Source organism: Rattus rattus, chromosome 4, assembly GCF_011064425.1.
Source record: "Rattus rattus isolate New Zealand chromosome 4, Rrattus_CSIRO_v1, whole genome shotgun sequence".
Classification (NCBI taxonomy): domain Eukaryota; kingdom Metazoa; phylum Chordata; class Mammalia; order Rodentia; family Muridae; genus Rattus; species Rattus rattus.
Window position 1 is genome coordinate 83,158,331 of NC_046157.1, and position 25,289 is coordinate 83,183,619.

Here is a 25,289-nt window from a genome sequence, read left to right on the forward strand (position 1 = left end):
GTGGATTTGTCTTTGTTTTCTGTTTTGTTTTGTTCTAAGAGGTTCTCACTGTAGTCCAAACTGGTCTGTAACTGGCTCTAGCTAAGGCTGGTCTGTAGCTCCTGATCATACTGCTTCTACCTTCCCAGGGCTGGGATTACAGCGGCAAACCACCACACCCAGCTCACCGGCTTATTTTTGATGGACCTCCTCCAGTTTTTTTAACGTAGTCTGTTGGCTACTGGGATAACTAAAATATATTCCTCCATGTCACTCTGAGGTTTGTGTAATTTATGTGATTGTATTTTAATCATCTCTTAATACGAGTCTGTGAACCTCATTAGAGTGGGAACTACCTGAGGGCAAGAACCCAGTCTTATCCACTAGAACACTGGCTTGGGTGCGGCGGCACAGGTAGGGATAGGTTTTCTGGGACACGGAACGATGAGGCTGCTTTTCTACTTCATTTCAGTGGCTCAAAACGCAACTGGTTTACTGACCCCAGCACCCTTGCAATAGCTACAGGAATCCACGTCTTGAAGCTGCAGCAAACCAAGGTTTCTTATTTTTATTTCAGTCCGGTTCCACCGCTGATAGGCTTCCCCCTCTGCTCCTCTACAACGGTGATCTAGGACAGACTTGATGAATGCCCGGGAGGACCCTTGGGAGTCTTCTCTATCAATTTCACATGTGCAATTTGAGCTACTTTAAATTCCTGTGAAGAAAGGTGCCCTTTCGTGTTAGGGCCTCTTTCCTCCAGTCCGAACGGAGCAGGGCAGGTAGAAGAGTAGGGGAAAACGTGAGAGCCACTTCTGGAGGGAAGGAGCAGAGCTCAAAGGACTGAAGAATAGCAGAGGACGACGCACAAGGCGACGCCGGAGTGCAGCTCTGCCAGCCCAGCTCCGGTTTCCCCATGGCCCCGCCTCCTCCACGAAGCCCGACCCTTTCTAGGGCGGGACCTTCCACTCCAGCCAATTCTAGGAGCCGAACCCTGGCGGTTTGTACTCGTTCTTTCCAATGAGAAAAAAGGGAAGCTGCTTGGCTCCAATGACCAATCCGAGGAGGCGGCGCCTGGTTGTCAGGCAGGTTTGTAAGAGTTCGGGCCAATTGGAAGCGCAGCCACCGCTCGGCCCGGGCGCAGCGCGCAGGCGGTGGCGAAGAGACGCCGAGCGGGCCGAGTGCGGCCGAGCAGAGCCGGAGCCGGAGCGGGGCCGCAGGAGCCGGGCCGGGTGTGGACCGGCCGAGATGCCCTATAAACTGAAGAAGGATAAGGTGAGCGTGGCCTTTCCCCTAGTGCCTCCGCCGCCGGGCTTGCGCGCAGCTCTGGGAGGGGCCCGAGGCAGGCCCGGGACAGCCTCAGACTGACCCTCTGGTCCGGCCCCCCGCAGCACTCCCGCGGCCAGCCCCAGGGCCGCGCGGCTGGCAGCGCCCCCAGCCCGTGCAGCAGCTGGGACAGCTCTCTGTCTTTGCCCGGACAGATTTCCCCCCACCTATCCCTCTTCCCTTCCTCTTTGCTCCTACCCCCGGCCCCCTCAAGATCTGCTCCACTCCCAGCTCACTCCCTTGCTTTTTCTCCCCGCCTTTCTCTGTCCCTGATCCCCCACGGGTTTGGGACAGTCCTCCTCTAAGACCGCGTCTCCCTCCAGTACTCCCCCCACCCCCGCCCTGTGCAGCCCCTTCCCTCTTTTCCCCACCAGCTTAAAGACGGCCTCTCCACAGTTCTGTACAGTCCCTTCTCCCTCCACGACAAGCCCCTGACCTAGAACCGCTCTGCTTTTTCTCTCCTCCGCCCAAATCTGGCCTAGGCCCCTCCCTCGAGTCTTCCTTTACACACAAACTTGTAAGCCAGGACCGAGCCCTTCCTTCTGTTGATGGAACCCCAGAACGTCGGCGCTGGAAGGGAGATTTTGAGCACATGCAGTGTATTATCCTAGTGGTACAGATGAGGAGACTGAGGCCGTGTCAGGGGAAGGGACTTGTCCAAGGTCACCCATCCTGCTGAGGGCCCAGCTGCAATCTCAGGTCTCCCGACTTGGAGGGCTCTTCTGTGCAAGAGCCTAACTGGCATCAGCTGGCTTCTGTGTTCACCCCAGACAGGACGCGGTTCCTAATCTGAGGAGGCTCCTCCCAGCATTCCTTAGGATAACCTTTGCATTTTCTATTGTGCACCAGGACAGGGTTTCTTCCTTTCTTGGGACATATTAAAGCAGAAATCGGCCCTGTTCTGTTTAGTTGCTTCTCGTCCTGCAGTCCAGCCATCCTGAACATGCACACTTGGTTGTAAACGTCCTTACACGGGACATTTCTGTATTATTTTGCAGTGCTAGAGATCAAACCCAGGGTCTTGCCCACACTAAGCATGTATAGTGCCACTGAGCTACACTCCCGCCGCCTAGGCCATTTCTTGATGTTTGCCTTCTTTTACCGTCTTTTACCTCCAAACCACCCTCACCTGTTCCCTGCCTTTCTCTACCCTTTGTTTGCTGCTGTTGCTGAGATGTGTGGTTCTTCCGAGATGCAGACTATAACTGGGGAGGCTGGAATACTAGTTGTGTTGGGTCGGCTCTGGCCTGGTATTGTAGTCCACTCTCCTGAGGACCCCAGAGGTGGTTTGCATTCATTTCCCCCCTGATCGATGGTGGGCTACCATCTCTAACCTTATCGATCAAACGCTTTATGGTGTTTGCCAGGTGGCTCTGGTTATGGGCTGTCACCGGAACTTCTCCGTCTGAGAGTCAGCGCATAGGACGGGTGATGGGTGATGAGCCGGGTATAGTCGTGTGCCCTACCCAGGTCTTGTCTGTGGGGAGTGGGCTCAGCAGTGGGCGCCAGCCAGCTGTAGGGACTGCGAACTTAAGTTAGCTAAGCTGGGAACTGAGGTCTGCGGAGTTCAGGGAAGAAGTGATCTCCTTAGGCATCTGTTTCTAGTCTGTGGACCAGATCCTGTCCCATCTGTAGAAAGCTTTTGCCTAGCGGGTGACTGAGAATTAGAGGGGACATTCTTAGACTTCCTCGGGCTGTGAATGGTTTGCTTGAGAAGGGGCACTGGGAGGACTGGGGTGCGGGGAAGCAGCCATGGAGCCCTTTATGAGAGCTGATCTCCTGCACTGGATTTTGGGCTGCATTTGGCCTCCTTCGGGTTCTGAGGGGGAGAGAGATGACAGTGTGACTGAGGTGTACCAGGATGGAGGCACAAAGACAGGTGGGTGGAGGCTCCTTATTGCTCATCTGTCACCTGTCCCTTTTCTCCTCGATATCCTCCACTGCTTCCTCGGCCAAGTCTTTCCTGGGCCTTCACTTGGGCCCACTTTACAGACTGCATTCAGGCTTGGATGGGAATGACACATCTTGCCCTTCCTGAGGTATTAACGGAACTGTGTGCAGGCTTGGTATGTCCCTTACACACAGTAGGTGCTTAGTAAGTTGGTGCCGAGTCTATCTTTGGTGAGACGAGCATCTTTCCCTTCTGAGATTGGATTTAGGTCTTTTTTTTTTTTTTTTTTTTAATTTTCCTGCATGAAGTACCCCTGCTCCCTCCCACTTTGTTGTTTATAGTAGCAGTCTTAATCGGCATTCAGATTTTCTGTGCCAGACACTGGGCTAAGGGAAGTGGATCCTACTGTTGGCTTTTGTTTAATAGGTGAGGAAAACGAGGCAGAGAGAGGCTCATTACCTCCTCACCAGAACATAAGAGTTGATCTCAGAACAGTGCTGGCTGGAAAGCCCAATGCCTCCTGTCATGCGACAGCTGGGCCGGGCCACAGTGTGTGTGCTTCACCTGTTCTTCAGAAGACAGGGAGCAAGGCTTGTGGGCCCTGTTCCCCTACACCCACTCACACCCACACACCAAGGCAGCTGAGTCTCTCAGGCACATTCCCTGAGAGATGTGTCTCAGGCGTCGTGCTCAGCGCCATAAGGTGGGTGGAGGGGTACAAGAGGCTTAGGCAGCTTATGATCAAGTAGGGAGACAAGCCTTGAATGGCGGTGGGTCAGCTTTGTTGGAGGGCCCATGTCTGCTGTGTGCTGTCAGTCACTTTGGTGCTGGGTCCTGGCTGCATTTTTTTCTCTCTCCACCACTTGCTCAGAGCAATTGACAGGAGTCGTGTGGCCAGCCCGGTCAGTGCAGTGGGAGAACGCTCAGCCCAGAGAGCCCCTTCCTCCCTAGGCAGAGCTCTGAGCTACTCCTCATCCGGGAATGTTTTTCCCTCTCCACCCCCAGAAAGCCTCCCCCCCTGCTCCAGCCCACACAGAACTCTTCTCCCTGAGATCGGTTCGCCCCATAGTCACAATCATTTGATTTAACACTTCTTACTGAAGGGGCTTGGCTGCTGTTGAATTGCAGACTCTCAGAGCTGGAAGTGATTTCCAAGGTCCTCCAATCCAGCTCCCCTCTAAGGCTTGAATCCTTTTGTAGCACGCCTTAGGGGAGGTCATCCAGCCGCTGCTCAAATGCTCAGGCCTGGGAGCTTTCAGCTTCACTGGGCAGTCTGCTTCCCATGCACCTACACCGTGAGAAAACCCATCCTCGCTGGCCTCCGTCTGTCCTCTGTGGCCGTCCGTCAGCCCATTTCTCCCGTGCCTCTGAGTTGCGCCTTTGCTGCACACGGCAGCCCTTCCTCTGCTGGTTAGGCTTCTTCTGACTCCCCCCTTCTCCCGTTCCTCCCTCCTATTGTCAACACCGAAGTTCCTGCAGCTGTTGTACCTCAGGCTGAGCTTTTACACTGCTAGAGCGGGCTGCATTTCCCTTTAAGAAACGCTAGAATTTCATATCGCCCCTTCCGCAGGCACGTGCTCACAACTAAACCAAACTCCAGCTTGGTACCATCAAGCCGGCACCGCTCACAGGTCTGTCACCCGGCTGGAAGGTCCCAAGACCTGTAGCCCATGCCACAGCACTGACTGGTGTTGCACTTGCAGTCAGAACTACATCCTCAAGTCTCTTTCGAATTCTCCCCATCCCGTCCCTGTGTGGTTGCTTTTGTTTTGGCCCAGAGCATGGGAAGAGATGCTGGACAAGCCAGGGCTCTGAGCCAGTTGCCAGGTTCCCAAGGGAACCTTTCGATTGGTGCTCACAGTTTGTTAACAATTCAGGACTTCACCTCCATCTCTGTCCCAGGCTTGTTGCCTGAGGCGCTCTGAACGTTTTTTTGGGTGAGACTCTGGACCGTTAGCATCCTGTTACATGCGACAGCACCTTGGTTGAATGCTGCTTATGTCGCCTAAATAAATACCCCGAGTCTCGGATGATCCTGAGGGGACAGAGGTGGTTTCTGCTGTGCTCTAGTGACAAAGCCTTGGGCACTTCCGACCAAGGTGCCCAGAAGCGACCAGCTTGTCCCCTGATGCGATCTCACCTCAGCTCTTTCCTGACTGAGGCTTCCTGAGCCTGAGCCATCCACGAGGATGACACAGTGAGGGGACAGATGAAAGAGAACTGTCATGCCTAATTGTGAGCCTAAGCTCCCTGGAGGACCCAAATCTCCTTGTGTGTCCCAGGGTTGGTACAGTAGAGTTTTTACTTATTTTTGGTTTTTTTGAGATAGGATTTCTTTGTATAGCCCTTGTTGTTCAATAACTCACTCTGTAGACCAGCCTGGGCTCAAACTGCCTGCCTTTGCCTCCCAAGTGGCTGGGAGAAAGGCATGAGCCACCGTGCCCAGCTGATACAGTAGGTTTTGACTGATTCGGTTGGGTGGTGCACAGTTAAAACAAAGACCTAGGAGGGATTGGGGGTACAGCTCAGTGGTACAGTGCTTGTCTAGCAGAACAAGGGGTTCAGGCAAGGCCTGTCCTTTCTCTTGGCCTCCACTAACCCTAACTCCGTCTTCCCCCAGCAGGAGCCCCCCAAGCTTGCCAAAGGCACAGCCAAGCCCAGCAGCTCCAGCAAGGATGGTGGAGGGGAGAACACAGACACAGAGGTAAAGATGTTGGCCATGTGGTCCTCTTGTCCACACTGACACTAGCTGCGGCTCCTCGATGACTGTGGGGAAGAGTTGAGGAGGACGGCCACTCGGGCAGAAGGGAGGGGTGCTCCTGCAGCCTAGAAGGGATGGAGATATCAACTACTCTTAAGCAGGATTTGGCTGGTGTAGAACAAACAATTCTTTCAAATTCCTTAGAGTCTCCTGGAAGTTGTTTTCTGTCCGCCACTTCAATGTGGATGACTCCTTTTTCAGTGACTAGGGCTATGGCCTGCAGTGGAAGCCATGCTTAGTGTACTTAAGGCCTTGGGCTTAATTTTTAGTGTGTTCATGTGTGCATGTGCATGTGCATCCGCGTCCATGATACACACACACACACACACACACACACACACACACACACACACACACACACACACACTTTTTCCGGGAATGATGTGGGGTCTGCATATGCATGCCTATGAGCTCATCCTTTGAGAGGCTGAGGATCACAAGTTTGGGCCAGTCTGTGTTATACAGCCAGACCCTGACTCAATAAAGTGGCAGGGGTTGGGGTGGGGGTGCTGGGGGCTGGGAGGTTTGTGGTGCCTTGTGGGATGACAAGTCACTTTGATATGGATCTGGGTGGGGCAGGGGCTTGGGAGTGTCTGGTGTCCCTGAGTTGGGCAGGGCTGGGGCCACTGCTTCTGGTCTCCGTGTGACCAAAGGACAGTCATGAGCAGAGGTCAGCACAGCTCAGCAGTGTAGAGCTATAAAGCAATAAACAGGCAAACAAGACAGCCAGAGAGTAGCAGGGCTCGGGGAGCTCAGGGATGTCCTGGAGCACCCAGCCGTCTGCTGGTCAGCCTTGCGGATGTGGGGGCCACTGCCTTACCCTCTCTGCTTTCTCCTTCCTTCTCTAAACTGTTGAGGAAGCAGAAGTCTTAGTTGCTGTCTGGTCTTTTGAGACAGGAGATTGATTGACCTGGTTTGGGGTTAACTGTGGCTTTAGATTTTTCCAGGCTACTTGTCCCTGTCCCCTCTAAAAGATCCAGCTAATATTTACATTGGCGACCACTGTTTTAGGACTTGCAATGTCATCAGAAGAAAGAGGCTAGGTTTCTTGCCTGATTTTTGGACCTCGACAGTTAAAAGCTACACCAGAATAATGGTGACTAGACGCGGGAAGGGTCTGCCCAGATAGTGATCTGCATGCAGCCTCTACTGGTCTCACCACCACACGCTCGCTCGACCGTTTGGTCCCATCGTGGTCTTTCTACCTGGTGTGAACTGAGCAGAAGAGAGCTATATGGCGTTGTGTGGCTTCTGCCTCACACCTGTGGACTCACTGTGGGTCATGACACACCCTCAGGGCTCACTCTCCCTCTCAGAGGTGACTCACTGAGAAGGTAGTTGAGAGTTAGTGACCAATATTAAACAGCAAAGGGGAGGGAGGGGGCTGGCGCGTGCCTTTACTCCCAGCACTTGGGAGGCAGATGGACCTCTGTGAGTTTGAGGCCAGCCTGGGGAGTTCCTAGACAGCTAGCACTCTTAGGAAGAGAAACCCTGTCTTGAAAACCAAAACTAGAACCAACAACCACAACAAAACCCAGCCAGAGAGACTGAGAGCCATGATTTAGCAGACCTTCCTCACACACTGCCTACCATCCTTCTAGTTACTGGGTACACTGGTCTCATCTGCCGAGAGTAGCCTGCGTGGACCATTTGCGCAGTCCCCAGGGCATGGTCAGGGGCCCTGTGAGCGGTTGTTCTGTCCCCCAGTTCCTTGGTTGCACTTCACAACTGTAGTTTTTGGTGAACTCCCTGCTTCTTGGTGTGGGGGCTTCAGGAGGATCTTACCTGCCTGGCACAGTGTGGGCGCCACATCTGAATGTGGTGAGGGAGCGAGGTGGGGAGGGAGTGGGTGAGGTTCAGGCTGGGCAGTGCCCTCACTGAGCAAGTGTGGAATGAGGACGTGGTGAGGTCGAGCACGTAGTGTCTGACCACTGTTTCTCCAGGTCTTCCTGAGAGTTCTGCACAGATAAGTAGTCTTGGTCTTAGCCACACTAGAAAAGGAGAGGTCACGTTCACCGTGGCTTCATTCTCTGGAAAGCCTTTCGGGGCTTAAGCTCGTGTGGCAGCTGCAGGTGTTTACTTCATGAGTTTTCAGGAAGGTACTCACGAGTGGACACAGAGATGCTGAAAAAATTGGGGGCCAGGTTATGAGACTGTGGTCTTTTTATTTTATTTTATTATTTTTATGTGTATAGATGATGTTTTGCCTATCTGTGTGTCTTGTACCACGGGCACGCCTGGTATCTGTAGAGGTCAGAAGAAAGGGGCATCGAATCCCCCAACAGGAGTTCCAGGTGGTTGGCAGCCATGTGCGTGCTGGGAACCAAACCTGGGTCAGCCAGTGCTCCTAACTGCTGAGCTGTCTCCGTCCCGGAGGCCAGGGTTTAAAGTACTGTTTATCACAGCTCTCTCTTGCCCTTTTTTCTAGTGTCGGATTCTGAGCTCCTACGGCCAAGCTCACTGTGTCAAGCATGTGCCATAAGTGTTACTCAGCTAATCCTAATAATTAGAGCAGGTGACATTTACTTTTACTGAGCAGTTATTTTGTATTAGTTTTCCAAAACAGATCACCACATACCGGTGGTCTGGGACAGGAGAAATTGTCTTACAGTTATAAAGTTATGGAGTTAAAGCTATTGTTGTGAGCTACTTGACATGGGTTCTGGGAACTGAATTCAGATTCCTCTGCAAGAGCTTTTGAGACATCGCCCCAGCATCTGAGGTCCTTTTATTTAGATTAAAAATTTTGGATGAGGGGGTTGGGGATTTAGCTCAGTGGTAGAGCGCTTGCCTAGGAAGCGCAAGGCCCTGGGTTCGGTCCCCAGCTCCGAAAAAAAAAAGAAAAAAAAAAAATTTTGGATGAGGCCAAATGGTGGTGGCGCACACCTTTAAAACCCAGTACTTGCGAGGCAGAAGCAGGCAGATCTCGGTAAGTTTGAGGCCAGCCTGGTCTACAGAGTGAGTTCCAGGATAGCCAGAGCTGCACAGAGAAACCCTGTCTTGAGAAACAAAAACAACCAAACATGCACTTGGGCTGGAGTGTGGTTGTGCTCATTTTAGTCCTTGCACTGGGGGAGGCAGAGGCTGGCAGTTACCTGAGTTCAAGGTCAGCCTGGCTCAGGTCTGAGGTTGCATATCAAGTTTTTGACTCACTCCATTTATTTATTTGTTTCCTTAGTGTGTGCACGCGCGTGCGCGCACGCGCCCTGGTACACTGGTGGAGGGCAGGGGACAGCTTTGGGAGTGGGTTCTCTCCACCCACCACGTAGGACTCGGGGATTAAGCTCAGCACCAGGCCCAGTGACAAGTGCCCTGTACAGACACTGAACCGTCTCACGGCTCTCCTCTGTCTGTTTGTGTGTGGTGTGTGCATGTATGTCTGTGTGTGTGTTCACAAGTGTGGAGGTGCATGAGTGTTGTGTGCACATGTGTGTAGAAGCCTGAGGCTGACGTCGGATGCTCTCCTCAGTTGCTGTCATCCTGTTTTTGTTTTTGTTTTTTTCCGGAGCTGGGGACCGAACCCAGGGCCTTGCACTTACTAGGCAAGCGCTCTACCACTGAGCTAAATCCCCAACCCCTGTCATCCTGTTTTGATGTCCTCTTCAATCTCCATGTGCCTTATATATTGAGACGTGCTCTCTCTGAACCTAGAGCTGGCCATTTTGGAACTAGTCAGACTAGCCAGTTTGCTCCAGAGCGGTGGTTCTCAGCCTGTGGATCCCCAGCCCTTTCACAGGGTCACACGTCAGCTGCCCTGCATATCACATACTTACATTACAGCTCACAGACAGCAGGACTACAGTTGTGAAGCAGCAACAAAGTCATTTTATGGTCGAGCGTCAGCAGGCCATGAAACTGTGCTACAGAGTGGAAGTGTGGGGCAGGGGAGAACCCCTGGCCCAGGGCTCCCGTCTGTGCTTCTGGCATAGGTGGGTCCTGGGCATCCAGAACAGTTTGCTGCGACACTACTTAGCAAACACCCCACTCTGGGCCGTCGGCGAGCCCTGTGCTGAGGTTCTAGGAAAAGGTCCGGTCTTGGCAGCCTCTAGATGCACCACGTCAGCTCCTCACGTGGCATTCCCCTGTGTCTCAGTCTACCTGAATTTCTCTCTCTAAAAGGATGCCAGGCATTAGGGACAGTCCTGTCCAGTCAACAGAAGGTCATCTCCACTTGATTATGTCTACCTGTAAAGACCCTATTCCAAGTAAAGTCCCATTCAAAGATTCAGGGCAGACACAGTTGGGTGGGGCTCCGCTCAACCCCGTGGATGCTGGGCTGCACACTACCTGACACTGTGCATGCACACTTAACAGCCACTGCATTCCCCCAGGACCTCTCTCTTATCAGCCCCATTTTATAGAAGAGCTGGAGGCTTGGAGGGGACAGTGTTACTCAGGGAAGGAGTGGCAGAGCTGGGGTTCATGGTCTAAGTGATGCTTTGTCTCTGAGATTTGAAATGAGGATCCTAGGCTGGAAAGTGGCTTTGAGGGGTCAGGTGAGACTCGCTGTGTCCTGCCTGTGCAGTTAGGAGTCTTTGCTCTGACTCTGGAGAAAATGGACTCTAGCGTCCTGTTGTCCTGAGTTCTGGGTGCAGGGATGGAGGAAGGAAGAGAGGCCCAGTCTCCCCACTTGAGCTCCAAGGCCACAGTTGTTATCCTCAAACCTTCTTTCCAGTGCTGGGGATGGGGATGGGACCCTGGGTGTCAGTCTTGCAAAGCGGGTTCTATAGCGAAGCTGTACCCTCAGCCAAGCGCCCTTCCTGAAAACTAATTCGAGCTGGGCCTGGTGGCCTGCAACATAATCTTAGCAACGCAGATGAAGAGGCAGGCGGAGCTCTGAGTTTGAGGCCAGCTAGGACTACAGAGAGAGATGCTGTCTCAAAAACAAAACCAGCCCACCACAGTCTAAACTTTGAGCCAGGTGTGCCCCTGCATGCCTGTGGTCCTCAAATATGGAAGGCTGAGGCAGGACGATTTCTAGAATTCAAGGCCAACCTGGTCTATACTTTCTTTTTGGAGCTGGGGACCGAACCCAGGGCCTTGCGCTTCCTAGGCAAGTGCTCTACCACTGAGCTAAATCCCCAAACCCTACTTTCTAAGTTCTAACACAGGCTATAGTGTGTGACCCTGTTTAAAAACAAAATAAAATTAATTTTGGCATCTCCCAAAGCTAAAGGCCAACGTCCGTAGCCTTTCTGGCTCCATTTTGTTTTCTAGCATCTACCTTGGTTGTTGTCCCCTTGGCAGTCCAGACTCCTGAGCCAGCGAGCTCTTCAGTCACACAGGCCCCTCCATGCAGTTCCACTGTCCTCAACCTGCTCTCTTGTCCTCTCATTTTATCCTCTTAGAGCTGAATCAAAACCCCTTCAGGCATGGAAGAGATAGATCGTCTCTCTCTCTCTCTCTCTCTCTCTCTCTCTCTCTCTCTCTCACACACACACACACACACACACACACACACACACACACACACACCTTAAAATAAATCTTTTTAAAGTCATCTTTTGAGAGATGTCTTCTCTAATTTTTCCAGGCAGTTCATAACCCATCCTCCGTTTCCACAGCCTGTGTTCTCTGCTCTGGTATTTCCATGGTACCATCCGCTGCTTCTGTGGCTGCTCCCCACCTACCAGTCTCTCTGAGCTCTTTGAAGACGAGGGCCATGTCCTAGTCACCTTTCCTCTTTGATGCGGAGTGAGGTGTTTAGAGAAGAAGGGGAGGATGGGAAGAATTAAACTCAGCTAGCCGGGGCTCCGGATGTCACAGTGGGAGAGGCGGTCTCTGTAGATCTCAAGGTTTAAACTAAAATGGCCTTCGTTCTTTAAACCAGTCCATGCACGATGCAGTAGATACAGCCTGTAATCTTTTTTTTTTTTTTAAATACATTTATTTTTGTATTTATTGTGTGTTTGAACAAAGGTCACAGGGCAACTTCGTGGGAGTTGATTCTGTCCTTCTACCATTTGGGTCCTGGGGAAGGAGCCTAGGTTGTCAGTCTTGGGGACAAGTGCCTTTTTCCACTGAGCCACCTCACTAGCATTGTTAGTTGTGTTTTGCACCAGAGTCTTACTGTGTAGCCCAGGTTGGTTTCACCCCACAGTGACATTTTCAATTTTGCCTTCTGAGTGCTGGAGCTATGAATATAAACCACCATGTTTGGTGCATTTAGTAATTAATTTTGAGATACGGTTTTGCCGTGTAGACCAGGCTGGCTGAGTACTTGATCCATCTGCCTTAGTCTCCTGCATAGCTAGGAGCACAGGCATGTACCACTTTGCCCAGCTTCTTTTTTCCTAGTTTTATGTTCCTGTTAAAATATTTCTTATAGTTGGGGGTAGGGAGGCAGCTCAGTTAGTAGAGTGCTTGCCTGCCTGCACGAAGCTCTGGGTTCTGTGGTACACACTCGGGAAGTCGAGGCGGGGATCTGGTACACGAAGGCCCCCTGGGTGCATGTAGACTCTGCAGTGGAAGGTATTTCAGGCCTCTGCAGAGTCTCAGGAGGCCTAGACAGGACAGAGTCCAGTGGAAGGCAGAATTGCCGGGTTGCCTTAGGTCAGGCATCCTTGTGGTAGCTGCAGTTGTCAGGGGGTTCATGTGTCTCCTACCCACCCCAGCACAGTGGCGAGACCTCAGAAGACACTGAGGACTTAGAATACACGCTCGAGTGTGAAGTAAGTGCTGACACAGCCTCACATTTGCTTTCTGACAAGCATGTGGAGGGAGACAGACAGGAGACGCCTCACTTGGGCCTTGGCAGTCAGGGCCTTTGCTAGCTGGGCTGGCGATGCTCGGCTGTTTGCTGTATTTCATCCGCCATTGGTCCTTAGAAAGCAGAGCTGGGGCAAGGCAAGCGGCTCAGTAGATGAGCACAGGCGTGAGGGGCGGGGTCTATCCTTAGAGCCATAGAGAGGATGAGGAAGTGGCACCTCCCGCGAGGCTAGTGAGCCTTGGCATTGGGAGGTTGAGACCAGAGACTCCTCGGAAGCTCACAAGCCGTCTAGCCTGGCCAACGCTGAGTGGACAGGAGAGCTTACCTCAGACAGGGTAGATGGCAAGAAGGTTGTCCTGTCGTCATCTGACAGCCCATGCACTGCTCTACGTATGTAATGTCATCTGTGCTCACACACGGACATGTATATACACATCAGACACATACACACAAAGCAAAACAAAACCCTAGAAGGACTGAGTGAGACAAGGGAGACAGCCCACTTGGCTGCTTTGTCACCAGAGCATCATACAGCAGTGCAGACCTAGTGTAGAAGCCACGGCAGTGCAGACCTAGTGTAGAAGCCACGGCAGTGCAGACCTAGTGTAGAAGCCACGGCGGTGCAGACCTAGGACAGAAGCCACGGCAGTGCAGACCTAGTGTAGAAGCCACGGCAGTGCAGACCTAGGACAGAAGCCATGGCAGTGCAGACCTAGTGTAGAAGCCACGGCAGTGCAGACCTAGTGTAGAAGCCACGGCAGTGCAGACCTAGGACAGAAGCCACGGCGGTGCAGACCTAGTGTAGAAGCCACAGCGGTGCAGACCTAGTGTAGAAGCCATGGCGGTGCAGACCTAGTGTAGAAGCCACGGCGGTGCAGACCTAGTGTAGAAGCCATGGCGGTGCAGACCTAGTGTAGAAGCCACGGCAGTGCAGACCTAGTGTAGAAGGGCCCTTAGACATCAAGGTGTTGGCTGGCTCTGGATGTTTTATTTTTAATCCATGTAACAGTAACTTTTGAAACCTTACTTCTGTGTGTCTGTCTTTTTGTGTTCTTTCCCTGTACTCTGCTGTTGCTGCTGCTATACAGAGCATGCTCTGTATCACTTCTTCTCACCCTTTCTCAGGCTGCCACCCTTTACCACAGTTCTCATGGTGTGGGGACCCCAACCAGAACATCATTTCCATTGTGACTCCGTAACTGTAGTTTTGCTACTGTAATGAATCATAATGTAAAAATCTGATCTGTGACCCCTTTGAAGAGGTCATTTGACCCTCAAGGGGGTCAAACCCACAGATTGAGAACTACTGCTCCAAGGTCATCTGTGGAGATAGAATGAGATAGCCGGTATGGAGGAGGCATGGTTCCTGTTCAGCCAGCATTCATGATGCCACTTCTAGGGTTACAAACCAGGGCCTGGCTTTCACATTCATTATAGTTCAATGGTTTTCAGCTTGTGGGTCTTGACTCCTTTGGGGTGGAATACCTGTTTCATAGAGGTTGCCTAAGACCACTCGAAAACACCAACATTTACATTAGGATTGACAACAGTAGCAAAACTACAGCTATGAAGTAGCAGTGAAATAATGTCCTGGTTGGGGTCACCACACAGGAGGAACTGTGCTAACAGGTGGCGGCATCAGGAAGGTGGAGACCACAGCTCTAGTTGATGGGGATGATACACACATAAACCAAGCATGCCTACCTGGAAGCTGAGGCAGAAGGATCAATTGAAAAGCCTTGTAGGGGGCTGGAGAGGTGGCCCAGAGGTTAAGAGCACTGACTGTTCTTCCCTGGGTCCTGAGTTCAATTCCCAGCAACCACATGGTGGCTCACAACCATCTGTAATGAGATCTGATGCCCTCTTCTGTTGTGTCTGAAGACAGAGACAGTGTACTCACATATATAAAATGAATAAACCTTTAAAAAAAAAGACAAAAAGAAGAGCCTTGCAGGGCCGGGCAGTGACCAGCCCTTTAGTCCCAGTGCTCAGGAAGCAGAGCCAGGCAGCTCTATGAGTTCAAGGTCAGCCTGGTCTACAGAGTGAGTTCTAACACAGCCAAAGCTACACAAAGAAACCTTATCAGGGCAGGGATTGGGGGGGACGGGACACTAAAAAGATAGACTAAACCAGAGGTGTCACTGGGAGTGAGTGGTCACAAAGACAGTAGAACAGACCGGAGGTTGAGGTGAATCCAAAAGGGCCACGATGAGCTGAGTCAGCTTTTTAGAGAGGAGGGATTACTGAAAGACCCAGTGGCTTTCTGGTCTCTGGCTTTTCAAACAAAGGGGACAGTAATCAAAGGAGCATTTGAGTGGGCTGGCTTAGGGCGGGTTTCCAGGGTGCACTGGTAGGGCCGAGGTATAGAGATAACAGGTGTAGCAGCAGCAAGAGCAGCAGATCCTGACAAAGCAAAGCAGCCATGTGTGCCAGGAGCTGCTTACCTCTGTTCTCACCATAGCCTGTGAGATCCATCGGCTCTGTGCTCGTTCATCTCACCATAGCCTGTGAGATCCATCGGCTCTGTGCTCGTTCATCTCACCATAGCCTGTGAGATCCATTGGCTCTGTGCTCGTTCATCTCACCATAGCCTGTGAGATCCATCGGCTCTGTGCTCGTTCATCTCACCACAGCCTGTGAGATCCATCAGCTCTGTGCTCGTTCATCTCACCATAGCCTGTGAGATCAGCGGGCTCTGTGCATCTCACAGGTGAGGAAACTGTAACTCCGTTCATAAGTTCCAGGCTGGGGGCTGAATCTGCTCTGTTTGTATGTGCCTGCGTGTGCATGTACACGCACGAATGTTGTGTATTTATGTACGGACGCTAGAAGGGGGGTTTCGGATGCCTTGGAACGAGATAGAGTTCCAAGATAGGCATTTGTGAGCTGCCTGATGTGAGTGCTAAGATTCCAGTGCTCTGCATTCTGATATAGGAGCCATAAGAGTTCGTGGGTTGGAGAGATGGCTCAGTGGTTAAGAGCACAGCCTGCTCTTCAGAGGCCCCAGTTCGTTCCTCAGAACGTACATGGCAGCTTACACCTGTCTGCAACTCCTGTTCCAGGACATCCAACACCCTCACCCAAACATACGTGCAGCACAAATGCCATAATTAAAATTTAAAAAAGTAGTAAGTACTCTTAACCACTGAGCCGTCTCTCCATTACAGTTTTTTGAAAACACGGTGTCACTGTTAACCCAGGCTGGCCTAGAACTATGGCCATCCTCCTACCTCAGCCTCCTAAATACTGCGGATATGGATTACAGGTGTAAGCAAGCCAGCTAGGCTTAGTGTGTTCTTTGTTTTTAAGACAGGGTTTCTCTGGGTAACCTTGGCTGTCCGGGAATCGCTCTGTAGACCAGGCTGGCCATGAATTCAGAGATCTGCCTGCCTCTGCCTCCCAAGTGCTGGATGAAAAACGTGCACCACCACCTCCCAGTGGTGTTCTCTAGTGTGTTCTTCACATTGAGCTCCACAGATGAGAGGCTGTCCTAAGGCAGGGACGGAGGTGTGCTACAAGGGCTGAGCAGGAGTCTAAACCTTCAAACCCACTGACTTCCCACCTCCTCCCTTCCCTCAAGGCCTGGCCTTGTAGAAAGAGATTCCCCAGAGTCCAGGGCACCTTGCGTTGTCTAAAATGACACTGGCTGGTTGCTGGTCACAACAGGAGTGTATGGTGCCTATTCTGTCCCTTTCCTTGTGTTACCTGATCAAATCCACTCCAGTCAAACGAGCTCTCTAGGGTTGTTTGAAGCAGAGAGCACCAGATGACCAAAGTGCTAACAAGCCACACTCGAGCCACAGGCCTCTCTACTGGATTCAGTTCCCTTGCAGTCTCCTGTGTCCAGACAGAACACAGGCTTCACGTAATTTTTCTTTTCTTTTTTTTTCCGGAGCTGAGGACTGAACCCAGGGCCTTGTGCTTGCTAGGCAAGCGCTCTACCACTGAGCTAAATCCCCAACCCCGTAATTTTTCATTTTTATTCATTCATTCACTTTGCTGTCCCGGTGACCTCGGGCTAGACAGATACTCTGCCACAGAGCTATGTGCCGACATCTTAACTTTGAGTCAGGGTCTCAGCTGTTGTCACCTTTCTTTGCCTTCTTCACAGCTGGCTTACAGGTGTGTGCCACCAAGCTCCCTCAGTTTACTGGGCTTTTGTTGTTTTAAGCCAGGGTCTTGGGCTGGAGAGATGGCTCAGTGGTTAAGAGCACTGACTGCTCTCAGAGGTCCTGAGTTCAAATCCCAGCAACCACATGGTGGCTCACAACCATCTGTAATGAGACCTGATGCCCTCTTCTGGTGTGTCTGAAGACAGTGACAGTGTACTCATATAATAAATAAATAAATCTTTGTTAAAAAAAAAAAAAGCCAGGTTCTTGCTCTGCAGTCCAACTGGGAACTACTGATCCTTGTGATTCCATCTCCCTAATTCTGGAATTAACAAGCGTGCAGAATACCCAGGTTTTTTGTTTTTGCTTTTAAAGATTTATGATTTTTGGCCAAGATAGGCAGAGCTACAGACAAACATTTCTTAAAAACAAAACAAAACAAAACAACCCCTCCCCCCCCAAAAAAAAAACAAGGAAAAAAGACTGTCTTTCTGTGCATGCTTTGTCTGCATGTAGCTGTGTATGTGCACCACAGGCATTCTTGGTGTCCTTGGAGGCCACAAGAGGGCATTAGACCCAGGACTGGAGTTACAGGCATTTGCCTGCTGCTGTGTGGGTGCTGGGCATCAAACTGGGCTTCCCTGGATGAGCAGCCAGTGCTCTTAACTGCTGAGCCACCAGTCCGGCCAGCTCACCGCCTCCTTTACTTTCCCTTTTTCTTTTTTCGAGACAAGGTCTCATCACTATGTAGCTCTGGCTGGCCTTGAACTCATGCTTCTGCCTCCCAAGTGCTAGGATTAAAGGCATGCACCACCATGCCTGACTTAATTAAACCTTTTATTAAACCTTTTATTACTGTATGTATGTGTACGCACACACTTATGCACACACGCACGTGTCTGTCTGTCTGTCGGCTGACAGAAGTATGGCGATGCCTGTGTAGGCCAGAGGAGAGCATTAGGTCCTTTGAATTGGAGTTGCAGGTTGTGTGCAGTCTATTGTGGGTGCAGGGAACCCACCCAGGTCTTCTGTGAGAGCGGTGCATGCTCCGGAGCACTGAGACATTTATCTAGTCCCAGGCTCCTTTTTCTAAAACAAAACAAAACAGGATTTTTATTAAACTAAATTTCTGGCAAGGTGCTATGACTCGAGAACAAATTTCTTACTCAATTTTAAACTGTAGGGTGTAGAACATTGGGTAATGTGAGGTGTGTCCAGTGACTTGTTAGGTAGATCACACACAGTGCTTCATCCCAAGTGCCCTCAAGGCGGTGCTCCCACTGCTGAGAAGAGGCCTGGTGCCTCCTCTCAGTCAGCTCTTCCACCCAGGCTGGCTGTCTTCTCCCATCCTCAGGATTGATCTACCACTAGGCTAACCTTCAGCCCTGTTAACTACTGTTCTGATTTCTGTCAGCATCTGTGCCATTACTTGTGCCTCCTTGTGATGTGAACTAAAAGCTGTTGACACGTGATAGGCCTCCTGGATCTTTATGGCAGTTATCTCTGTCCCTGGCCTGTCTCTGGGCAGGGACAGCTCAGTGCCTCTCCAAGGGTAACTAGGCCAGGGGTGGTACATGGTCAAGGTCAGGGTAGAGGGCATCTCATGGAGAGCCAGCTTCAACAAATTACTTTTATGTCCAGGCGCAGCCCCAGCCCCAGCCTCAGCCACCATCATCCAACAAGCGACCTAGTAACAGCACACCACCCCCAACGCAACTCAGCAAAATCAAGTACTCAGGGGGACCCCAGATTGTCAAGAAAGAACGACGCCAAAGCTCCTCCCGCTTCAACCTCAGCAAGAACCGGGAGCTACAGAAACTTCCTGCCTTGAAAGGTACTCACAGCCAGCCAGGGGCCGGTGGACTGGGCTGGGAGCTTTGGTTTAGGAGTCTTTGAGGAAAGGTGTACTCTAGTCGTAAGGGGTGCCACTGTGAGGTGCCTGGAAGCAGACTGGGGTCAGGGTGGGGAGGGAAGTCTTCAGGAGCAATTAGGACACGCACCTGACTGCTGAGACCTCCACAGATTCGCCAACCCAGGAACGTGAGGAGCTGTTCATCCAGAAGCTACGCCAGTGCTGTGTCCTCTTTGACTTCGTGTCAGACCCACTCAGTGACCTCAAATTCAAAGAGGTGAAGCGGGCAGGACTCAATGAGATGGTGGAGTATATCACCCACAGCCGTGATGTTGTCACCGAGGCCATCTACCCTGAGGCTGTCACCATGGTGGGCACAGGGAAAGGACACAGAGGGCAGGGGGAGCCCCAGGGAAGCCTAGACAGTGTTCTAAGTTGGGCTCACGCCTCAGTTTTCAGTGAATCTCTTCCGGACGCTGCCTCCTTCATCGAATCCCACAGGAGCCGAGTTTGACCCTGAGGAAGATGAGCCTACCTTGGAAGCGGCCTGGCCACATCTCCAGGTACCAGGACAAAGGGATAGGCTGGGTCTGACTGTAGGAAACAGGGTCACTCAGTCTGTAGCAAGGGACATCTCCCTGTCCTTGGGTCATGCCTCAGTGAGCCTCTTTTCCTCCACAGCTTGTGTATGAGTTTTTCTTACGTTTCTTGGAGTCTCCAGATTTCCAGCCGAATATAGCCAAGAAGTACATTGACCAGAAGTTTGTACTTGCTGTGAGTCTGAGCTCCTGCCCTTCCCCTGAACTGTAGTCTCACACGCCTTCACCCGTGTCCTGCCTGCTGCTTCCCTCATTCTGATTATACTGGGAGTTCAGCTCTGTCTGGTACAAAGCTCCCAAAGAACCGTCTAGTGTAACTGGAGGAAAAAAGCAAGCAAGTACGTCCCTCCACCCTGGCTGTAAACATGCACACCCGTGCACATTGGAGGAGCTAGATGATAAACTCACTCTGAGACCTGACGCCATTCCCCAGAGCACCTTGTGGCCCCAGCCCATGCCTTCCCTGACGGCTACCTCATTCCTGCCTTTCTGACCCTCCTGCCCCCAGCTCCTGGACCTTTTCGATAGCGAGGACCCTCGAGAGCGGGATTTTCTTAAGACCATTTTGCATCGCATCTATGGCAAGTTTTTGGGGCTCCGGGCTTATATCCGTAGGCAGATCAACCACATCTTCTACAGGTGAGGCGATGAGGCCAGGCTTGGGAGCACAGCACGGCCCTGCGGAGGTGGGATGGGAGCAGGAAGGCAGGGAAGACTGCAGCATGCTGGAGGGGTGGTGTCAAGATGGCCTTCTTCCCTTAGGTTCATTTATGAGACTGAGCATCACAATGGCATTGCTGAGCTCCTGGAGATCCTCGGCAGGTCAGTGGGCAGTGGGATGCCACGGGAGATGGGACGGGCCCTCAATTCCCACGTTAGCCCGTGGTCCTAAAGACGCACGCCCTTTGACTTCTAGCATCATCAATGGCTTTGCCTTGCCCCTTAAGGAAGAGCACAAGATGTTTCTCATCCGCGTCCTGCTTCCACTTCACAAAGTCAAGTCCCTGAGTGTGTACCACCCTCAGGTGAGCCGCCTTCCTCTGAGGACCCCTCACCTGAGCATCGGAGACCGGGGGAGGGGGGGATCCCTGTCAGCATAAAGCAGTGATTGTGGTAAATCTTCTGTACCTCCTGTTTCTGCCAGTCTTGTCACTGAGAGCTGACTTTCACTTGTACCCCAACCTTTTGCAGCTGGCATACTGTGTGGTACAGTTCCTGGAGAAGGAGAGCAGTCTCACTGAGCCGGTAATTTCCCCTCTGGGCCCACTCATCAGCGATGCTTGCCTACTGCTACCTGGTGGTTTTGTTTCTGCCGTTTGTGGTATTGGCCCTTGTACATCTCAGGGAAGGGCTTTATCACTGAGCCACACCCCTAGCTCCAGTCGGTAACTACCAAGTAATGCTCTAAGTGGATGCGCAGGAGGCCTGAGCAGTGTGGCTTTCTCTGAAGGGAAACAAAACCTATATCCTTGGAAAACAGGTCCAAGCCTGAGAAGCCGTGTGGTTAGCAAGGGGAAAGGCAACAAAAGGGCTTCCCAGAGAACTGAGCAGGGTTAGGAATTTTAGCCTCATGTCATCTTCACAGGTGATTGTGGGACTTCTCAAATTTTGGCCTAAGACCCACAGCCCCAAGGAGGTGATGTTTCTGAATGAGCTAGAGGAGATTCTGGATGTCATTGAACCCTCGGAGTTCAGCAAAGTCATGGAGCCGCTCTTCCGCCAGCTCGCCAAATGTGTCTCCAGCCCCCATTTCCAGGTAAGACCAGACTCACTCCCAGATGTGGCAGAGCAGGTCTTGAGGAGTGCGGGGAGTGCCCACTGACCTCCACTGTCCCTGCCAGGTGGCAGAGCGTGCCCTGTACTACTGGAACAATGAGTACATCATGAGCCTGATCAGTGACAATGCTGCCCGTGTCCTCCCCATCATGTTTCCTGCGCTCTACAGGAACTCCAAAAGCCACTGGAACAAGTATGCACTGGGGTAGCACTGATGGTGGGACGTGGAGATTGCACACTGTCAGGGTACAGAAGAGCTCGAGGCATGGATCCCCCGTGGGCACACAGCAAGCAGAGCTGGCGTCCACCAGATACTCAGTGTAGGACCTCACCTCAGGGTTGACTGGCAGGGAAAGGTGCTGATGAGACCTCCTCAGAGTACCACACAGCTGACCTGGATCACCCCACACAGCTCTGGAGAGGTCCTGGGGGGGTGGGGGTGGGGGGGCGGACTATGTGAGATGCTTAAAAAACAAAACTGAGTCCTACTTGTAAAAGGCTTTCCTGCTGAAAGCAGACTTAGTGTGTTGCTGACCGTCCTCCATGTTACTGGGAGGCCACGGAATGTGCACCAAGTCGGGGTTAGGCACGTGGGCCAGTATATGTAAAGACCATCAGTCTTAGTCAAGAGCTAGCTGCTTCTGCAGTAGAGGTCAGTGATCGGGAACAAGAAACAGAAGACACCGGGGAACAAGCGGACTGGGCTGTGGCACCGATGGCAGGCCTGGCCTCCTGAACTCCGTCTTTCCCTGGGTGGCAGGACAATCCATGGACTCATCTACAATGCCCTAAAGCTCTTCATGGAGATGAACCAGAAGCTGTTTGATGATTGTACACAACAGTACAAGGCCGAGAAGCAGAAGTGAGTATCTCTCTCCTGAGAGGACTGTTACCTTCTGCCTCAGCTCTCTGGCCCTAATCCCATCCACTGCTCCTCCCTTAGGGGCCGGTTCCGAATGAAGGAGAGAGAGGAGATGTGGCAGAAGATTGAGGAGCTGGCCCGGCTCAATCCCCAGGTGAGGCTTTATGCTCCTGCCCTGAGGTCACGGAAGAGGCTTTGGAGGAAGGGTGAGGCAGATAGGCCCACAAGAGGGGCTTCTCACTGTCTGTCCATACCTTGCCCTCTCAGTACCCTATGTTTCGAGCTCCTCCACCACTGCCCCCCGTGTACTCCATGGAGACAGAGACCCCCACAGCAGAGGACATCCAGCTCCTGAAGAGGACGGTGGAAACAGAAGCAGTGCAGGTGAGAGGGCACCAGGGGCAAGAGTCAGGCTGGGACAGCAATGATGGGGAGGTGGGAGGGGGAGAGACAGCCAGCAGAAAAGGAGGAAAAGCATCTCTTGGGAACTGTGGTCCCCACTCCTGGTCTCTCTGAACACAGATGCTGAAGGACATCAAGAAGGATAAAGTGCTGCTCCGGAGGAAGTCAGAGCTGCCACAGGATGTGTACACCATCAAGGCGCTGGAGGCACACAAGCGGGCAGAAGAGTTTCTAACTGCCAGCCAGGAGGCTCTCTGACCCCTTCACCTTCCCACAGGGTTATCGCCCACTCAGCCCTGGGGTGCAGCCCAGCCCTTCACCCTCTGCTCCTTATTGGCTGACCTGGGGCAAAACAGCACCTCTCTGGCTACTCTAGGATGCAGGCACTGGAAGCAGGGATGCCCAGCGTGCTCCCTCTTCTCCCCTAAATGTGTTCATGCCTCCCTGTGGCTAGTACAGACAGGCTGAGCACTGAGTGCTCAGTGCTTAGACAACCTGGGGGTGCCTGTCCCCCTGCTCCTAACCCCACAGCTACCTGAAACTGTTCTGAGAAATACACACAGGAATCACATGTTCCTCTCCTCTCCCCTTCATCCTCATCTGAAGTTGAGGTGTCTCTCCTCTTCCTGCAGGGTACAGCAGGAGAGTGCCACCAAAGTCATGTTAAGCTCCACAGGCCCCTGGCGTGAAGAGCTGGGGGCACCCATCCTGAGCAGCACAAGTAGGCCCCAGGCCTAGCTTTATGCAGGCAGGGGGAGTGTGGTCCTTTTTATCCTATGCCTAAACAAGACAACACAGACGGACAAACTAGATGACTACAGGGCCCGGTGTGCCAAGCAGGGAGAATGAGCCATCTGCCTTGCCCTCTCTGGCAAGCAGTAGTCCTGGGATCACAGTTGAAGGGACCACCCTGTGGCTGACTGCTTTCCCTGCTCTTGGTTCCCAGAGCTATAGAGGAGCAGCAGGAGCAGTGCTCTAAGCATGGCTCCCTGGAGTGCCTATTTATTTCCTTGTTTTTGCCGATGCTGGGCAGGTCCTCAACTGTACCCTTTGGGCACTCAGAAACACAATAGACTGGGGAGGGCTGGACCAGGATTCAGGGGCACAGGCAGCGCGGCGTTTGGCTGTGTACATAGGGTGCTTTATTCTCCACAGAGTGATACATGCTAAGGTGGGCTGGGCTTGGGCCAATGTCCCCATATGTACAGAACTGAATAAAGTGGGTCTCTGAGAGGTCTGACTTGCCTTGGTGTGAAAAAGGACATGGGAAGAAGGTGGATGTTAAAACCAGAACTGTTAGTCCTGTGCTGGTCCGGGCCTGGAATGCAGGGAGGTAAGGCAGCTAGCTCTCTGAGTGGTCACTTCCAGGCAGGGGATGCCTGCCGGGCTTGGAGGGCTTTCTGCACCACATCTTCCCACTGAGCGTCAGATATCTCCCGAGCCCAGGCGGGAACCCCTGGCGCAGGCAGGCTCACTCCAGCCATCGTCCTCTTCACCAGCTCCACGTGTTCTGAAAGCACAGCACAGGCTGGTCAGGGAGTGCGCACCAGCTCCTGAGTCAGCCTGGGGCCAACGCAGCCAGGTCCACGTTACTGCCACAGATACCCAGTCCCAAATCCAGTGGAATAGCATTTCACTTAGATTCTGAAGTCCACAAATTTTCAGTTAACAAAGTCCTTCTTAGGAATAACGTGATCTGCTTTTTGGGGGTGGGGGTGGGAGTGGAGGTGGGGGTTGTATTTGGTTTTTTCAAGATAAGACTTCTCTTTGTAGAATTTGATCTGTAGACCCAGATGGCCTCAAACTCAGAGACCAATCTGCCTCTTGCCTCTGCCTCATGATTCTGGGATTAAAGGTGTCTACCACCATGCCCAGTTCTTACTGGTTCTAAGCCAATCCCTTTTCTTCGTGATTATTCCTAAATGAAAGAATGAGTTTTGGTTTTTGTTTTACCTGGGTCCATGGGGATGGAGCTGTGGCTGCTCAATGCTGCAGCTCCCTCCTCATCTTCATCCTCACTCTCCAATGGTGGGTCTGGCAAGTGAAGCCCCAGGGCCTGCAGAACCAGAGAAGATAATGGGTCCAGCTTTTGGTACACTCCGTTTCACCTGCTTAGTAACAACTTCCTCCACCATACCTGGATCCGATCTTGGATGTCAGCAGCTCCATCTTCGCCCTCACCCACTGGTGCCAGTTCTACCTCTTCTTGTTCAGGGTCTTGATTGAGAGGCTGGTATGAGTAGCCTGCTGGGCCTGCTCCTGTTTCCTCCTGCTCTTCCTCGGGTTCTTCACTGCTCCAATCCCCAGTTCCTTCTGTAGGGCCCTGATGTGGCCCTAAGTCCTCAGTCTGATTGGGGAAGATACGCTCAGGGCCCATGGTGTCTCCCCCTAGAACTACTGCTGCCATCCGGGCAGGGGCTGCAAGGACAGAAAGGCAGGATAGGGACTGAGTGAGATCAGGTCTCCTTTCACGTTCAGACCACCCACTTCCTTCTCGCGGGTCTTGCATCTTCCTCCCCTCTGTCTCTCGCGCCTCCCCGTCTTAAGTTTGGGTTCTCATATTGAACTGGAGCACACTAGTCTTTAACTCGCTCGATTCCTAAATAAAAAGACAACCAAGAGGGCTTCACCTCTTCCTGTGAGACCCTTCCCAGACCCTCGCCCACTCACGCCACGCCCCTCCTCCGCTAGGTCCCTAGACTACCCGCCATAGCGCGTCCCCGCCCCTTAGCCCCTCTATTCCGGGGGAGTGCAGTACCGCCTGACAAAAAAAAACCTTCAGTCCCAGGGCTCCCCTTCAGTGGCCCCAGCTACAGCGTCCCCTACCCGCCCCCACTGATTCTCGGCGTTGGTTTTCCTCGCGCCTCACCCTCTCAGAGCCCACAGCCGGACCCGCACCTTCACTTCCGGCGGGGCAGGACGTGCTGGGGCTCTCTAGTCCTCCAGCCCCGCCCCGTGCCCGAGACTGACGCAAGCGAGGACGATTGCCCCGCCTCCGCCGTCCCCTGCCCGGACCACAAAGA

The 25,289-nt window shown here is 52.4% G+C and overlaps 2 protein-coding genes across 5 annotated transcripts; one reads left to right on the forward strand and one right to left on the reverse strand.

Annotated features, from left to right (window-relative positions):
* The first annotated feature begins 1,071 nt into the window (after window positions 1-1,071).
* Ppp2r5d (protein phosphatase 2 regulatory subunit B'delta) lies at window positions 1,072-23,499 on the forward strand. Of its 2 annotated transcripts, none has more exons than XM_032900607.1 (16): window positions 1,072-1,251; window positions 5,814-5,897; window positions 18,417-18,609; window positions 18,798-18,997; window positions 19,080-19,190; window positions 19,309-19,401; window positions 19,735-19,865; window positions 19,989-20,048; window positions 20,143-20,251; window positions 20,418-20,471; window positions 20,812-20,982; window positions 21,068-21,195; window positions 21,763-21,864; window positions 21,946-22,018; window positions 22,132-22,248; window positions 22,387-23,499. In XM_032900607.1, the coding sequence occupies exons 1-16, from the start codon at window positions 1,225-1,227 to the stop codon at window positions 22,522-22,524; spliced, it is 1,791 nt and encodes a 596-aa protein (XP_032756498.1). In that variant the 5' UTR covers window positions 1,072-1,224; the 3' UTR covers window positions 22,525-23,499. The 2 variants fall into 2 exon arrangements, with proteins under 2 accessions (XP_032756498.1, XP_032756500.1); XM_032900609.1 differs by having other exon boundaries at window positions 5,817-5,897.
* Mea1 (male-enhanced antigen 1) lies at window positions 23,386-25,228 on the reverse strand. Of its 3 annotated transcripts, none has more exons than XM_032900611.1 (4): window positions 25,165-25,228; window positions 24,404-24,684; window positions 24,220-24,322; window positions 23,386-23,776 (listed from the first exon to the last, which is right to left on the reverse strand). In XM_032900611.1, exons 2-4 carry the CDS (start codon window positions 24,671-24,673, stop codon window positions 23,625-23,627), a joined length of 525 nt encoding a protein of 174 aa, XP_032756502.1. In that variant the 5' UTR covers window positions 24,674-24,684; window positions 25,165-25,228; the 3' UTR covers window positions 23,386-23,624. The 3 variants fall into 3 exon arrangements, with proteins under 3 accessions (XP_032756502.1, XP_032756501.1, XP_032756503.1); XM_032900610.1 differs by having other exon boundaries at window positions 25,136-25,225; XM_032900612.1 differs by having other exon boundaries at window positions 25,093-25,174.
* Between the last annotated feature and the right edge of the window lie 61 nt (window positions 25,229-25,289).

Excerpts from the sequence above, each read along its gene's own strand:
- Ppp2r5d (XM_032900607.1), top strand. The coding sequence starts at position 1,225 with ATGCCCTATAAACTGAAGAAGGATAAG. Across the intron at positions 18,998-19,079 it reads ACCCTGAGGCTGTCACCATG|TTTTCAGTGAATCTCTTCCG; the intron begins GTGGGCACAGGG and ends CTCACGCCTCAG. Across the intron at positions 20,472-20,811 it reads AGAGCAGTCTCACTGAGCCG|GTGATTGTGGGACTTCTCAA; the intron begins GTAATTTCCCCT and ends TCATCTTCACAG.
- Mea1 (XM_032900611.1), bottom strand. The coding sequence starts at position 24,673 with ATGGCAGCAGTAGTTCTAGGGGGAGACACCATGGGCCCTGAGCGTATC. Across the intron at positions 24,323-24,403 it reads ACATCCAAGATCGGATCCAG|GCCCTGGGGCTTCACTTGCC; the intron begins GTATGGTGGAGG and ends CTGGTTCTGCAG. Across the intron at positions 23,777-24,219 it reads CTCCATCCCCATGGACCCAG|AACACGTGGAGCTGGTGAAG; the intron begins GTAAAACAAAAA and ends CTGTGCTTTCAG.